Here is a 17,206-nt window from a genome sequence, read left to right as displayed (position 1 = left end):
GAATTGAAACATATTCGTAAAAAAGAGGGAGAGATAATAACAATAATATATAAATATATAAGGGACTTTTTCAAAAATAGAAAAAACCGATAAATTATTTACACTTATAGAATAAAATCACTAAAAGATAAAATTCATTTCTCTTGGTTTTTTTTTATTAAATGTAAATATTTGGTCAAATGTTTTATTTTTGAAAATTTTTCTATTAAAAATTAATTGAAGAAACATAAAATCCAACAAGCCTTTTGGATAAATATTCATTTTCAATTTGGCATGTGGGATTGATGAGATCTAAGTAGATCTTAGGGTAATTTTGGATTGATTTATTGTTGTTGTCAAATGCCTAATAATCATAAGAAAAAGAATGTATGTATTTTAAAGCATCACAGGTTTTATAAATTAAAAATCAAACTTATGTATCTCATGCTATTGAAATCTTCTTTAGGTTTATAAAGTAATTGAAACATGAGTCAAACCAAATAAAATAAATAAATCTTAAGTATTTGATTTTAATCCAATGATATACATTATATTCGTTCAATATTTATTAGCAATAATAAATAAAGTGTATTGAGATTTGAAAACATTTCTAGTTAGATCTGAATCAGGATTTCATTTGAATATAGGTTTCAAAGCACTATTACTTGATAGTAAGTTTTAAACCTTTATTAATACGTCCGGCAGATGGAGATAATAGTTTTTAAAAGACTTAGATCATCACACATACTAAGCGTCTCTAAAAAAATTATGTATGTTCTTATGTTTAGTGAAACAAAATCTAACACAAAGATAACCGATCTTCAAAACCATAGTTTACATCTAGATGATTTCTTTATATGGTGATGTTTGTTTTTTTGTTTTTCTCGGTTGTTACTAAAAAGAGAACACTTACTTTAATAATTCTTCATATATTAATAAAATACATAATTAAAGCATTTATAAAATGATATGAAAACAATAATAATTGAGTGTTATAAATTTTATAAACCTAACTTTGATATTTCCAAAATTCATCCACTCTGTGCTGACATTTTCGTCGAGTCCCTTTCATATTATGTCATTTTGCATTACTCAGTTTAGTATCTTTATCGGTTTTATTTTTCTTCGTGAACCATTGAATTATTTTAGTGCACTATTGAGAAAAATAGCACAACAAAATAAATCATAACAATGGAAGATATCCATTTATATTCTTAATATTCAGAAATTGTATCTTTGACAAAACTTTCTTAGATAATTGTTTGTTCATTTACTCCAAGTGATCTAATCGATCTAATCAATCTAAATTGATTAATTTATAAAAATTTAAGAATTTAATTGATCCAAATCAAATTATAAATGTTTTACGTTACGGAATTTAAATATTTAAATTGATATGGTTATTAAATATATGTTTAAATTGATCTAACTTCTTTAAAAAAAATTGATATCTATCCTAGAATAAGCTAATCGTCGGATCATAAGTAAGAAATGTTAACCTACTTCATGGGATACAAAAAGGTTAACCAAGCGATCTTATTTTTAGTACGGTAAAAGAAGGTTCCTTTATGGTAAAAGATCCTATCAATTATTACTAAATTAAATTCACCTTGGTGAAACAATTTTATTATACACTGAAATTACAACCTCTATATCAAACACTCTTGATAGTCTACAAAATTACAATTCATATATGAGAGAAAATATCATAGCTAACTAGGCCAACGAATCGAAACCATAACTAAAACATAAAAGAACATAGTATAGTTGCAAACCAAATTAAATCTAACTAGTTAAGACATCTATCATCGCCCTACAAAGGAACATATGGTTTATAGAATGGATTGAGAAAGGAATCGAGAGGGCTAACCGAAGTAGGATTAAGTAACCAAACCCTTAGTCAGTGTAACCAGAGATGGTGGCATGAGGATGACAAGCCTTAGCATTAGGTGTGGGCTCAGCAGCCGGGGTGGGCTCAGTGGGCTTGACTACAAGTTCCGGAGGCAAGTCCCCAATGTCCTTCAAGTAAAAGGTATAGAAGAGTTTGAAAGGGAATATGATTTGTTGTAACTTAACCTGACCCCTAACGCCTTCGAAGATACCTGACCCACCAGTCACGGCAAGGTACGTGTCCTCGTAGGTGAGGTAAGGACCTTGAACTGCTATGTGACCGTAATCCCCGAAGTAAAAGCTGTAAATTGCCTCGTAATGGTCACCTTTCTTCTCCGGTTTGTTTTGCACCAATATGCATAGCCCCGACGTTATTCCTACCCGTTTTTGTAGATCTCCGGTATATAGCTGTCATTTTTCAAAATATACACATTATTGAGAGCTAAACATAAAATAAAATCAGTGCTTTTGTCCTAATTTTGGATCACCTTCTTATTTTATACACCTATCCATTGTTTCCTTTATCTCAACCTTTTCTTGTAGACTGTAATTTTGTTACTTTTCAAACACAAACTTACTTACTCTAACCTATTAATTCAAACTTATCGATCTTTTTTCATGACTAATTAAGCTCTAAGCAAGTTTTGAGTTTAGTTTCAATTTATCCTAGCATATTAAGATTTTACCTTATTGATTTGAATTTTGTTTCAATTTAGTCCTAATCTTAAAGATGTTTTAAGTTTAAATTTCGAGTTGTTCCAAATGCCCTTTCCTTTGAGTTTTATTTTAATTTTGTTCTAATTTTCAAAGTATCGAAGCTAGTTACCATGTCTCAAAATGTTATAATTTTATACAAAATTTGAATTTTATTTTAATTTAGTTTTTATATTAAAAGATTTACATTAATAATCTCAATTAAACCTTCGAATTATTTTAAATGATTAAACTTTTTTTTTTTGTTTAAAGCTTTAAAATTAATCACTATACGTCAACGTTAGATTACGAATGTATTTCAAAAAGAAAGTTAGAATTGTGTTCAAAATCTTTTTCATAATTATTTAAAATCAATTCATATATGTTGTTAGATTATCAATGTATTTCAAATACAATGTTGAGACGTCACATTTTCCAACTTTTTTCCTTTTTTAATGTGACAGAGAAGTGGGAGTATAAATATCGAAACCCAATAGAAAAGAAAAGATGAGATATTTTCCCTAAAATTAATAAACTATTATGGACGTGATTCCTTCTACTTTTTCTTGCTTCATCTATATCTCGAATCTTCTTCCAAATTCATACATACTAAACCTACAAATCCTTGCATTTCAATGGCGCTAACTAAGATAAGATTAGTGTATTCATGACTAACAATTAAACAAACCTACCTCCAAACTATTCAACACAGTAGAAATTTCTCCAGATCAAAATAAGAACAAGAATGATCCAACATTGATGAACACAATTATCAAAATCAAAGCATAGAATTAATTAATTAAATATAAACAGATCACAAAATTTTACTTACTTTGTTAGTGAAAGGAACCAGATCACCAAGCGCATTCGTATTCTTCTGGCTTAACCTAAGATACGCAGGACTTTGACGATCTCTTTCATTGATTTCATAAACATATAATTCCTGAACTCTACCACCTGACAAAATCAAAATCAAAATAAAAATTAAAATCCATACAGATCGTCATAAAACAAATGTCGATTCAGATTCATTGAAAGAAAAGAAAAACCTAAAAACACACTTGGATTGGAGGAATCAGAGGCACTGGCTTGAGTAGAGGAAGAGAACGATCTTCCAGTAGCGGAGAAACTCAGATTCTTGGAAGGGGAGAAGAGTTTGGAGCTTTGAGTGAACAATGGACCGGAAATCTTGACGGAAGCAGGCCGATTAAGAGAGGAATTACTCGGATTTACGCCGGCTAATCTAATAGAGCTGGAAAGTACTCTTAGAGTTGCCATGGGAGAAGATTTTCGAGAGCTCTGCTTTTTGGTGTTCGGATGAATAGAAAAATGGAAGAGAGAGTGTTTGAGAGCAAAAGGGAAAGGGGATTGGTATTTAAATAGAGAGAATATTTGGGTGCTTTCAATTAATTAATAATAAATTTTGGCCTTTGGGTTAAATTTTTGTGGGAGGTTTCGCCGCCGGGGATGTGGACGGTGCGCACGTGGGAAGGAGTGGAGACGGCGGGGGACAGGAGTCAACCACCTAAGTGGCACGTGGCAGTTCCGGAGTGGGAGTTTTGGGGAATAGTCTTCCAGTTGTAGGGAGGGTTTGGTGCGAGCGCATGTAGGTGATTATGGCGTGTGAAAATAAGTAAACAACGGCCGGTGAGAATATCAAAAGTTAAAGAATAAAGAGATCGGAGTTTTTTAGTGGAAGCGTTTTTCATATGTTGTTTTTTAGGGAAAATGGTCGGCAAATAATATAATAATAATATGGATAATTGAATTCACAGAAAAGGAAAAAAAAAGCTTTTTTTTTTTTCTTTTAAGGGAGAAAAGAAAAAAAAATAAAAACGTGGAAGTAATGATTTGAATTTTGTTTTTTTTTTTTTTTTTTTTTTGAAATTTAAATTTATTTCATTACTATGTTTACTAAGTAATGTTATTGAGTTCTTAACCAGATTCAAAAGAACGAAAACTGTCTTTTGTAGATTTGAAAATTCGGCTTGATTTTCTAACCCATCGATGGATATATGTACAGTAAAAAATGAAAATTAGGATAGATGTAGTGTCTATAGGCTTCATTTTAAAAAACAATAATTTATGTGAGAGAGGTTGTCTTATTCCTCTCAGCTATCTCAAAAAGAATGATGAACACTCCTAACTTTGTTATATATGTGAGAGAACTCTTTTCTTATTTCCCATGACTATCTCACTATTGTTGGGATTCTTCGGTTATAGGTCTTTGGAAGCTCAATGTTGATACAACGTGGTTCTATAAAAATGAAATATGAGAGCTTTGATAGACTGTTTATGATCATGAAGGTCATCCATTTTAAGTGGTTGTAAATTTCACACAAAGAAGAAAGGGGAATAGTCTTCTTGAAGCTAAGGCTATTATAGAGGGACTAAAAGTGGCAAAGTGGGAATGACATGGTCCTAGCTCCCGATTGTGATTGAAATTTGATGCACTAGAGGTTATCAATCTAGTCAATGGTGTGAATTGATATATCTTTGTTGAGGATATTAATTTTTGTCGGTAAAATTGTTAATTCCTCTCACTTTTGTTATGTTCTCCAAAAGAAAAAACAATGCAACTCATGTTATTGTTGTTTTGATATCCTCTCTAAACGTGCGTTTGAAGGAGGAAAAGAATTATCGGAAAAAGGATTATGGTAATCCTAGTGTTATGATAATATGTGTTTGGGGGAAAACTTATTATTGATAGTGTTATGATAATATGTGTTTGGGGGAGAGATTATAATAGTACTGTTATAATAATATGTGTTTGGGAGAAAAGTTATGATTATAATAATTAAAAAAACAATAATAGAATTTGGATTAGGTTATTTGGATAGGGTAACGTATGGGTGTAAGAAAGTAAAAGAAAGGTTATGATAGGATTATTTAGGAATTATGATAACCCTAATCCCCATTTATCATAATCCTTGGGCCAAACACGGTTTGGTCCAATTTTCTAATCTTTTTCCCCCTAAAACCTCACCCCAAACATATTCTGAGTGTCTATAGGTTTGCCTAGAAAAAGAGAATGAAAGATTAATTAATTACTACCTTACTTAATCAATGGATAACATGACAACTCATTTTAAGTTCGAAATGATGATGAGTGTAGAGTGATCATTGATTTTATTTTATAAAATAAAAGAACTTGACGTCATTGCTAAGGTAGGTGAGTCAACAACATTATTAAAACTTGACTTATTAAATTGATTAATAAATATACCCAACAAAAATGGGTTAAAGTCCAACCATATTAATATAAAAAAGCTCATTCACAACAAAAATAATCAAACAAAGTAAAATCGAAATCAATTAAAATACTTATCAAAGTACATATCCTATATGATAAAGAAAAAGAATTATACAAAAAAATCACTAAACTTTATACTTACTATAAAAAATTTTAAAAACATTTTATTTTCTCAAATTAATCTAAACGACCCTTAAGTCGATTCTTAACGAGATTAAAATAATTGTTAGAACGATCTCAACGCTATCTCCCTAAACTAAAATACTTATATAGAATCTAAGTTGAAAGTATAAAAATGAAGTTAAAAAGTCCAATTAGGCCCATAAAAGTTGTGTGTGTGTGTGTGTGTGTGTGTATATATATATTTATATATACTTTGGGTTAAGTGTTGGTTAGGGTAAGAGGGAAACCAAGCCTATCTATCTCCTTTGCCTTTGTCAGCTTGGCAGCCTTTTTCACTTCCATATCACTCTCCCTATCCTATGCCTTCACCTTCTCAAGGCCAAACCCAACTCTAATTTGTTTGGGCCTTTTACACATTTCATTCAAAATATTTTTTTTCCTTTTTCCAAAACCACTAAAAAAATTTATTAGTAATATGATCTACCATTAATAAACCGAAAGAGTTATATCTATGTTAGATGATATGGTCATCCAACGTAGAATTACTTCATGCTAAGCACGCATAATTTAGAGTTTCTAATCTCGATTCATTCATGTCTTTTGAATTAGAAAAGTTACAAAAATTCTTAAATTTATAAATTAATTTTGTTTGGGTGAGAATTAACGATGTATTTAGTAAATTATTTGTAATAGTGGAAATGATAAATTTGTTGTGGAATAGTCTAAGTGTTGTTGGTTCAAATCACAAAGCATACATCATGCAACCACAACTTCTACATCACCAGCCTAGCTACAACTAATTAAGTTATTGCTTTATTCTAAAACAATTTTAATACCAACTAATCAATTTTGTTATTATATACATTATTGTTGTTTTTTATTTGTAGTTTATTACAATTTATCAACTAAACTTATAAAATTAAACACAAGTCCAATGAGGTGGAAATTGGAGGATTCATATGAAGTTTTTTCGAGAGGAAAAGTACTTTTTAGTCCGAGAATATGTGCATTCTGACCCTAATTTTAAAATATGTACTTTTTAGTCTTCATATTCATAAGAATGTAGATCTATTTAGTCACCGATTTTGCAAAACGTAAATTTTTAACAAGAAGTTATTCAAATAAGTGTATACTTTTATTTTAAATAATTATATTACATTTAAAATTAAAAGTGTATTTTTTACAAAAACATATTCTTTTCAAAAGTATTTTTTTAAAAAATATTAAGTATTATATAATTATTTTAAAAAATAAAACAAAAAAAAAAGAAATACTTCTATCACGTTTTAAACTTATTTTTAAAAGATTAAAAGCCTAAAAAAAGAGAAGACTCATAAATAAAAAAAAAAAGTTATTCTTATAGTTCTAAAAAACCACATTCTTAAAACTTTAGGGACCAAAAATACATATTCTTACACTCGAGAAGAAATCTCCTCGAGTTGACTGACCAGATGCAGTGAATTGAAAAAAATAAAAACTGACGAGGGAGACCAACTTTTTAGATGTAATAATCAATAAAATATGGAAACTTTTGCAATATATATATATGTGTGTGTGTATATATAATTTAGGAAGAAGAAGGAAGCAGAATTTGGCTCCTCATCCACCTCATGTCTGTGGGTCAATGCCATCTACATCCATCCATTAGACAAGGAATGTGTTTTTCTCTCTTCCTTAAATCCTCCAATTATCAAAACTCCACCAATATCAACTCCTCTATTTAACTCTTTTTTCTTCTTACTTTAACCATCTTACGACGAGATTGGATCGTTCATCTTTCACAACGGTACATATTTTAACTGTCTTACAACGAAATTGGATCATTAATTCTCTTCTTATAGACTTATTGACGTACCAAAGAAATTTTCATGTTTTTAACCCTACAATTTTCATATACAAACTCTCTAATAATGTAATAGTTTCATTTCTATTCAGAAAATGCACTCTCCAACGATATTGTTTTTCCTCTACCTTATACATATATATGCACGTGGAAATCTCTACACGTTTTTTCTATTACGTAGTTGTTGATTTCGTAACATGTGCATATATATTACTTTGCGATTCAAATTACTACCATGGTTATTGTTTTTTTTTTAATTAGGCTATAAATTAAGCTAAAATTATTGTTTTAAGTAAAGTATTTGAAAGTACTAAAATTGGAATAAAATAGGTATTGGAACTTTGGTAATAAAATACCTCATAATATAATTAATATGTCCTACCATTTTGCAGAGCATATAATTTTTTTTTCCACTCACAATAATTAATATAAGGTACCAAATTGCAATTTTTAAAAAATTTTAAGGAAAAAAAAAAAGCTATATTTTTAAGTAAAAATTCCAACAATTGAAACCCCACAATATATTAACAAAGTAAAAAGAAAAAATAAAAATAAAAAGAATAGGCTGCAACATTGGCAATAATTTTGTCTTTAATTTGTTACATATACTTCTAGTAAAGTTTCATAAAAGTGGTCTATGGTCTTAGCAATTAATTATTATGTCGATCAATTAAGAATTATTTTGTAATATATATACATATCATTTTTTTTTAATGTCTATTTCTATACAAAGTTTTATCTATATGTGTTCGATAATTAAAAAGTGGTTCAAATCTCTCGTCCTTGATTTGTATGAGAAAAAAGTATTATGGTTTATTTTGTATTTTGTCTTTTCTAGTAAGTTAATAAGAAAATTATCATTTTAGTTCCCAAATTTTAAACATATTCTCAAGTTTTTTTAGATCAATAAGTGCATTAGATCTTTCGGTTCTTAAAAGTGTATTTGAAAGGTGAAATTGTTATGAGTAGAAAAAATTGAAACTATTTTCATATATACAAAAAAAAAATATTTAGATGAGATATAGAGAATTTGATAGGTTTTATTATATTTATAAATTTTTTTACTAAATTTTAAAAATATCCTTGTTTAAAAGTTTTTATGTAGCTTTTTTTTTCTTTTAATTATTTTAATGGTAAATTTTCATAAATAGAACATATCAGTAAAATATTTACGATACATGTAACAAAACCTATGAAGAAAACCATTTTTTAAATATTTCAGGTTTGTCCTTTCGTCTTTTTTTTTTCCTTCCTATCTTCGTCTGTTCTATCATCTTTCGTTTTTTTTTTTCAAAATCTGTATCAAATATAAAAGAAAGACGCAGCAAAGAGAAGAAGAGAAGAAGAAAGAAGAAAGAACAAACCTGAAATATTTAAAAAATGGTAACTTCATAGTCTTTGTTACACGGGCCGTAAATATTTTAGTAGTTTGTTATATTCATAAAAATTTTCCATCATTTAGTTTCTTTATTCTTTTTATTATTAGTATTAATTTAGTTCCTAATTTTATTTTCTACCTTTTTTATATTAGATAATTTTAAACTTTAAAGATGATTTGTATTTTAGAAATGTAATAATCGAAATACTTAGAACTCAAAATTATATTATAAAAATCTGAAATTACAAACGTCTGACGTCCTTAGATAACCATATTAAGTTGGAAGGAATATTTTTGAAGATGTCCGCAAATACTTGATTGTATTTGTTTTATGGAATTTATAATCGAATAACGTCTTACGTTTACGTAAAAATGTCTAATGTCTATTTGCTAATGTATAATTAATTAATATAAGCTGAACTTATACAACATATATATATATATATATATATATATATTTATATTTATTTTTTAAAAATTAATATAGTTTCATTATTTTATTGTTAGTTTTCTCAACCAAAAAAAAAAATTAGTTTAACATTTTTATAAATATATATGTTAATTTAAATTTAAGTTTGAATATCTTTTTTTCTAAAATGTAAAACAATATTTATTTTAATTATAATGTAAAATAAATAAAAATTCATATTTCGAGAGGACATCCAAAACTCTAGAGATGCATATACTTCATGAAAATCATGAAAAACTCTCGAGATACCTACTTCAAGTAAATCGTGAATTTCGATGAAATAAACGTCCTTGAAGATTAGTTTAACGAGTTTTTTCTATTGTGGGATGAAATAAATACAAAAAGATAATAAAATTTTAAGTATTCTATAATAAAACTTTAGGAACAAAAAATGAAAGAATGTTGCGAACAATTTTGACTATAATGGTTTATTTGATCAATTTTTGTTCTTTGCTTTTTCTATAGTTGGAAATAAGCTTTTTCTTTAATTAATTTTAGACGTATTAACACAAGTTTTTTCAACAAAAAAAAAATATATATATATTCTAATCAGTTTTAGAATAACTTAAATAGTTGCTTTGATTTCAAGTTTATTCTCTTTAGATTCTTTTGGAATAAAAGAAAATTGTACGTGTTGGCTGAAAAATTACTAAACGAGTTGAAATTTTTGTTATATATTCTATCAGAGTCTATCATTGATAAAATTTAAATATTTGTTATATTTTTAATAATTTTTTATTTACAATAATTTTCTTTACAAATAATCATGTTTTTTTAACATAAAATTAGTTACAATAGAAATATTTGTTTAATGAAAAAGATATTTTTAAATAGAGTAAAATGAACCAAAATATATACAAAATACATAAAACTTTCATATTTATCACTGATAGATCAGTGATCATATTGATAGAAAGCGTATCATCAAATCTAAATTTTTACTATATTTTATAAATATTTTCAACATTTTTATTATTTAAAATAATTCTTCTTAACAAATTCTAAAATTTCCATTTATCAACGTGTTGATAGGAAAATGAGAACTCTATGCGCAAAAACTCAAAAGTACATTGCAAATAAATTATCGATGTTTTTGGGATCTATTCTCAAATGTTTAAATTAGAAAATATTAGAACATTTGACAAACACTCAAAATGATTTTTAAAATGAAAAACATTTTTTCCTTAAATCAGTACAAACAAGATGCTATGAAGAAATTCAAATTTGGTAATTGATAAAATAAAAGAAGGTATTAGTACACATAGCTCTAACGGCTATACCACCGATACTTCTTCTAAGCCATTATAGCCATAGTATTAGTATTAAATTTTTATTGCCATCTTCGGATTTTCACTTTTTTATAAATCAACGTAAAAGATGAATCGATAATTTATATTATATCATTAAAAAATACATAAAACAAACAAAAATAAATATAAAAATATAATTAATTATATAAATATAATCTAAATAATTGACATATTCTTGCTTATTTAAAAATAATTAATTGATTGTATACTAATTCAATTTTTTTTTGAAATTTTTGTTTTACAAGTTCTATAAATAATATCCATCAAAATTGATATTTACATTTCCGTTAATTAAGACCAACCCAATATACATATTATTCATAACTACATATTATAATAACCACAGACTATAGTAACCAACTCGGTGCTTCAAACATTCCTTAAAAAGATTAAATACAAACAAAACTCTAATCTCTCCTTATATCCGTTTTTTCTCGTATTATCTTGATTAGACTCGTTTGTATTTCTCTTTTGTGGTAAGGAAGCTCCTCTCTATTGAGACAAAGGTATAATAATAATCAACACTATAAATGTGTTTAACCCTAGTTGAGAGAGATATACATCCAAATCGATGCATCTCCCGATCCTTACCGAAAAAAAAAATTTAAAAAAAAAAAGAAAAAGAGAAAACTCCTGACCTAAAGTTTGGTAGGGAAACAAAAACAGTTTGTGAAAGGACTTATGTGCAAAAAAGAAGAAATATAATTTTTTTTAAAAAAAAAGAAAAAACTCAAAGAGACACATATCATTATAATACACCATGGTCTAAATAGGAAAACTCTCACACATTCTCTCTCTAACCTTTCAGTTCATATGTTGTGTTGCTTCTCTTCCTCTCTCTTGTTTTAGAGAAGGGGAGGGGGGACCTGGGAATGTGAGAGAAACCCAAAAAAAAAAAGAAAAACCCTAATATTATTATATATAGTTTAATTTTTCTCTCCTCATATTATTCTCAAATGAATAATGCCTCAATGGTACTTTTAAGAGAATATCATTTGTGTTTGAAGCATTTCCACACACAAACACACAAACCAAATTCTTTTCTTCTTCTTTTTTTTTTTTTCTCTTTCGGTTCAAATGACTAGAAACATCTACACATGTTTAGATACTCCTAGTTTTCATAGAAACATAAATGACTACACACTAATTCAATCTCTACCATATAAGCTATTACTTTGTATTTTAACTTAGAACCTCTTATCATCGAGTTATCGTAGAAACAGAAATGTGTGTCAGTTAAGTTAAGTTCTTATACGGTTATTTACCTTTATATATCATGATATAAAGTAAAAAATCAAAATTTAAAAATAATAACAATCATTCACCTTTTTTTTTCTTAACCTAATTTGTTATATTGGATAAACCCTTCTAAAACATATAACCCTAAAGTTTTTAACCTCTTATGTGCCTTTTTTTTTCTTCAAAAAGCATTTAGATTAGATAGTTCAATAGAGTACTTTTCTCTCATTCCATTTTTTTTTTTCTTTTGGGAATTTCTTTTGTCGCTATTTCAAAATATAACACTGTTATGAGTTTAGAGTCTTATTTCAGTTTAATTAGTTTTTATGTTTCAAAATTTAACTCGTTCTTGTTGGGTTTTAAGATTTTCACTTTTAATCTTAATTGTTTTACTAGATATATATTCACTTGTTTATGTTTATTAATTAATAATTATTTAAGAGTTGTAATTAATTAAGTTTTATTTTACTTTTTCATCCCTATTAAAAATAATTTAAATTTTTTATTTCATAAATTAATTAGTAAACATTAACACCAACACCTAACAAAACGTAAGAGTATCTGGTAAGAAATCAAGGTTAAAAGTGTAAAAATATTAAATTTATAGATTAAATCGAAATAAAATTCAAATCGCAAGATTAAAACCCTAGCCATGATTTGAAACCTTACACCTATCCACTAAATCGAAAACAAACTTAAACCTATAAATAAAATTTTTGAAACTTAAAATCAAAAACTTATTCCTGTTTTTTAAAATTTTTGTTTTGAAAAAAGAAAACCTTAAACCCCAAGAAAAATCTAAAACTTTCCCCTATAAACTAGGAAATCATAATCAAGAAAAAGTTGAGATTTAGGTTTGAATTTAGGGGAAATTTCTATAGAGAGTTGCAGATGATATATATCTATATCTATATCTATATATATATATATATATAAACAATCTCCATCTCTCTTGATTTGTTGTATCCAAAGAGATTCTTTACTGAGATTTCTCTTATCTCCACAAATAATGCTATGGGCCCAATTTTTCTTTTGAAAGAATAAAAATTAATACACAAAGGAAATTATATAAATTAATAAAAGTTTTTTTTTTTTTTTTTGAGGAGATGAAAGTGACAAGACAAAGGGAAGCTACAAATTAGTCACTAGGAATATATACATATCAAATCCTTCTAACATAGGAAGAGACCTATCTTTTTCAAATGTATATATATTTATATATATATATATATATATATATATATATATATATATATATATATAAAAGAGAGATATTTGTCAAACATAACCAAAACATTTACTAAATAATTCTCCAATATAAAATATAATTACTTATTTATTATATTTTAGGGTTGGATGTGTAATAATTTGTGGAAGCTATCATTTGTCTTTGTAAAAAAATAGGAGTTTGTAAGTTGTCTTCTTCGGAAAATGTTGGTTCTTCACTGTGAGTACTGATTGATCTTCTTCTCTCTTTTCCCAAAACGTGTACCCCTTTTTTCTTTTTTCTTTTTTTTTTTTCTTTTTTCCAATTTGATAAAGATAATAATTTACTCGATCCATATTTATACATATAATAATTCGTAAGTCACGATTATTGAAACATAATTCAATTGACATAAATTCACTTGAGTATAACTATATATATGTGTTCGCGCGTGAGTATGAAACTTTGATATCGATATTTTAATTCTTAATTTCAAATGATCAATAGGTTCACACACATATTTTAATTCTGTTGATACATCTATAGTCCTTTTGTTATATGTCCTACTCACATGTTTTTTTACACGGTGTGAAAAGAAAAGTATTTTTCAGACATCACCTATCTTCGTACATCCCACTAAATTGTCTAATAAAAAAAATTCATTTAGTAATAATATTGTTCTAATTAATTCTTTTATGCAATACTTTAATTTTTTGTTTGATATAAGTGATGATAAGGGGATGCACAAAGATGAGTGCATTTTGAAATGCACCGAAGTATTATGTTACCCAGGTAAAAATTACAAACATACAATATCAAATATTTAGAATTAAAGTATATCATCGGTCGGACTAAGTCATAATCACATCAATTTAGCTAAGTACCACAACTACTTTCAATCTCATTATATGGAGAGAATTAAACATTTGATGGTGAATTATTTATATTAATGCTACTCCTACTCCTATCTTAAGTGGGGACAATAATTAGAGATAAAGTTTAAGATATAGAATAATCCATGCAAAAATACACAAGTCAAGGAGATATTGTTGTCATTAACTTTTTCTTAGTTAAAACCTAACATTCTTTGTATGATCTTTAAAGACAAGTCAAGACATTAACAATCTCTTCAGTCAATTACTTCTAAAAGTATGATATTTTCAATCTATCACATTGTCATTACGAGTAGATCGATCGTTCTCCCTATCACCTAAGAACCAAAAAACTCCCTTAAAAAGTAACCAACTTCTTCCAAACCCACACTCCCATGCAAGACCTCCTTAGTAGTCATGTGTTTGTTATTCTAATTAGGAGTTTGTAAAAATAGTAAAAAAAAATTATGATGATAGAGCTCATATCTCCATATTTTCTAAATTGCAAAAATAGCAAATTTAAAAGCGGATAGCCTTTTGATAAGTCTCTGATCGTCTTTTGATAGTCGTCTGATATATCTGATTACTTGTTATATTTGCAATATGCAAAAAAGATGTGTGCTATGAACTGCTTTTTTCTAATTTTTTTCTTTTTTTTGTCATTTGATACAATTTTCCTTCTAATTATCTAAATTGTACCTTCTGATCGAGTTGGAATTGGCTAAATTAGAAAAAAAATCAACCTTTGATTAAAAGATTAAGAACATTAAACACACAAACACATGAATTAATTGTTGCACAATATAAGCTTTTCAATTAAATCACGAATAAAAATAGCTCTTTGTAAATTACAATACCACCACTATCACTTTAAATATTCATGCTTTTCTATAGCTATTGAGATCCTTTTATCGGGCTTATCCCTAGCCCACTGTTGTACTCTTCCTACTTCCTGTACTCTATTTAATTTATATTTAATGAAGTGGGGAGGATGAGGACGCTAAATAGATGTCCACTAGATAAAGATGTCTGAATGCGCTTGCTGACTCAACCGTATCTCTAAAAAAAATACATTTAAAAAGCTTTTTAAACTTAGATAATTAGTTTCATGCTCAAAGTTAAAACCTATCGTTCTTCTATGACTTTCACTAAATGACCACTAAATAAATTAACACTACTTAAATTTTTTAATATCATGTTCTAATTGAAGTCCTACCCTTTGGAGTCAAAACCTAAATCAAAGATCATTTATTAAATGTACAAAAAATTAACAAAATTAAGCATCAAACATTCAATTTTCATGCAAGACACAATTGCAAACATTGAAGAGTCTTTAATGAAATTAAATAACTAATCTAAAACATCGATTCATCAAACTAGAACTCCATATAACTCAAAAGCACCATTTTCCGTTCGTGAGCTCCTCGATCTCAAGTCTTGAATTTCTTCGTAGCTCTCAAGATGATAAATACTCAAACAACTCTTTCAATATGGCAAGAAGTAGTAAGGAAACGTTGTTTCTCTTTAATTGATGATCTCCCCCTTGAAAATGAATCAAATATTTCTACTCATAAAGGGAAGAAAATGTCATAATCCTACCCTATTTTGGATCCTTAAACACTTTAGAAATTCCAATCGCATTTATACTAACTTCAAAGTTGGTGCTCAAGAAAATGTTTCTAGAATTTTTCGAAGAGCCACTACGTTTTTTTAGCTCCCATTACACTATTTATCTTATTTTCATCATCGAGCCTCCTTATTTAATCCATTTTAATTCTTTAATGTTCTCGTTTATCTTCCCATAGAAACTCGTTTTATTTATACAAAAACTAACACTTAATTAAGCTTGTTTAAGTGGAATAAATATGCCACTTATCAGCCCCAAACCCAATAAAGAAGAGATTCTTGTCGCAAAATGATAATTATAATACAAAAAGAAAAAATAACTACCAATAGAAAGAAAATGAACTAAAGAAAAGCTATCCATTAATTAGGTCAATCATACGTAGATGTTATCATATAATTAAGAAAATATAAAGATAAAATGAGTTTGATTTAGAAAACATGACCAGAAGAGGGCACTAATTAAGTTGATGATGTCTTCCCACAAGTGAGAAGATGATTTTTCAAAAAAATTTAAAGTTCTATTGTTTCTTTCCATATTCTCGAAGTGTTATGATTAAGTGCAATGTATAAATAAATGCTACTCAATTTTTCTCTATGACTTTTACATATATAAAACACACATAGACATTTCTCTCTTTTGAAGGAATCCCATAAATGACCCAAATGTGATAATGGCGACAGAAAGAAATCAATTCCACATGATGATATTTTTGAGATTTGACCAAGAATAATAAAGCTTCTACCACACAACTTTAATTTGATTTTGATTAATTTAGCTCTCAAACAATTTTATAAAACTAAATTTTTTATGTCTTCTAAACTTTTTTTTTTTTTTTTTGAAATAAACTACGATTGTATTACTATTAAAAAAAGTACAAAGGAAAGATAGATTAAAGGTAAACAAAGACATCTTAACTATGCTGACACCTATATATAATCCCCTGATCTCATCCCAAGATCAAAAACTATGTCATTAATCGATAACAAAGTAAAAAGCGAGCGAGAGAAGCTCGAAAAGTTGAAAAAAGATTACAAAAGCAAACAACAAAACACGTTGGTTTGTGTTATTAGTGTCATCTACTCTTTCATTTTTTTTAAAAAAGAAAAGTGGAATGTTAATTCTTAAAACATATTTTATTTTCAAACATATATAGAATTAAAATTAGTAACATGACTTTCCGACCAATTTGATTGAATTTAAAAGATACTTTCACTTAGTCTTTGAACAACTCTAATCAGAAGATACAATGTTACTTCGATTTTCAAATGAGTCAAGTTAATTTCACTATCATATTGTATGTTGTATAGTTTTCAATTGAGACAT

At 27.4% G+C, this 17,206-nt stretch overlaps 1 protein-coding gene across 4 annotated transcripts; it reads right to left on the bottom strand.

The window, feature by feature from the left end:
* Positions 1-1,544: 1,544 nt before the first annotated feature.
* On the bottom strand, positions 1,545-3,959 carry LOC103498591 (allene oxide cyclase, chloroplastic-like). Of its 4 annotated transcripts, none has more exons than XM_051090178.1 (4): positions 3,624-3,927; positions 3,395-3,519; positions 2,082-2,277; positions 1,545-1,998 (listed from the first exon to the last, which is right to left on the bottom strand). In XM_051090178.1, the coding sequence occupies exons 1-4, from the start codon at positions 3,838-3,840 to the stop codon at positions 1,955-1,957; spliced, it is 582 nt and encodes a 193-aa protein (XP_050946135.1). In that variant the 5' UTR covers positions 3,841-3,927; the 3' UTR covers positions 1,545-1,954. The 4 variants fall into 4 exon arrangements, with proteins under 4 accessions (XP_050946135.1, XP_050946134.1, XP_008459463.1 ...); XM_051090177.1 differs by having other exon boundaries at positions 3,612-3,922; XM_008461241.2 differs by having other exon boundaries at positions 1,545-2,277; positions 3,624-3,959.
* Positions 3,960-17,206: the final 13,247 nt, after the last annotated feature.

This window comes from Cucumis melo, chromosome 9, assembly GCF_025177605.1.
Source record: "Cucumis melo cultivar AY chromosome 9, USDA_Cmelo_AY_1.0, whole genome shotgun sequence".
In the NCBI taxonomy this organism is placed as follows: domain Eukaryota; kingdom Viridiplantae; phylum Streptophyta; class Magnoliopsida; order Cucurbitales; family Cucurbitaceae; genus Cucumis; species Cucumis melo.
This window is presented reverse-complemented; position numbering and strand designations above follow the sequence as displayed.

What these genes read in the sequence shown, in the direction of transcription:
- LOC103498591 (XM_051090176.1), bottom strand. Translation starts at nt 3,840, where the DNA reads ATGGCAACTCTAAGAGTACTTTCCAGCTCTATTAGATTAGCCGGCGTA. An exon ending in CAATCCAAGTGTGTTTTTAG is followed by an intron (nt 3,520 to 3,611) that starts GTTTTTCTTTTC and finishes TGATTTTGTCAG; the next exon opens with GTGGTAGAGTTCAGGAATTA. An exon ending in TGGTTCCTTTCACTAACAAA is followed by an intron (nt 2,278 to 3,394) that starts GTAAGTAAAATT and finishes GAAAAATGACAG; the next exon opens with CTATATACCGGAGATCTACA.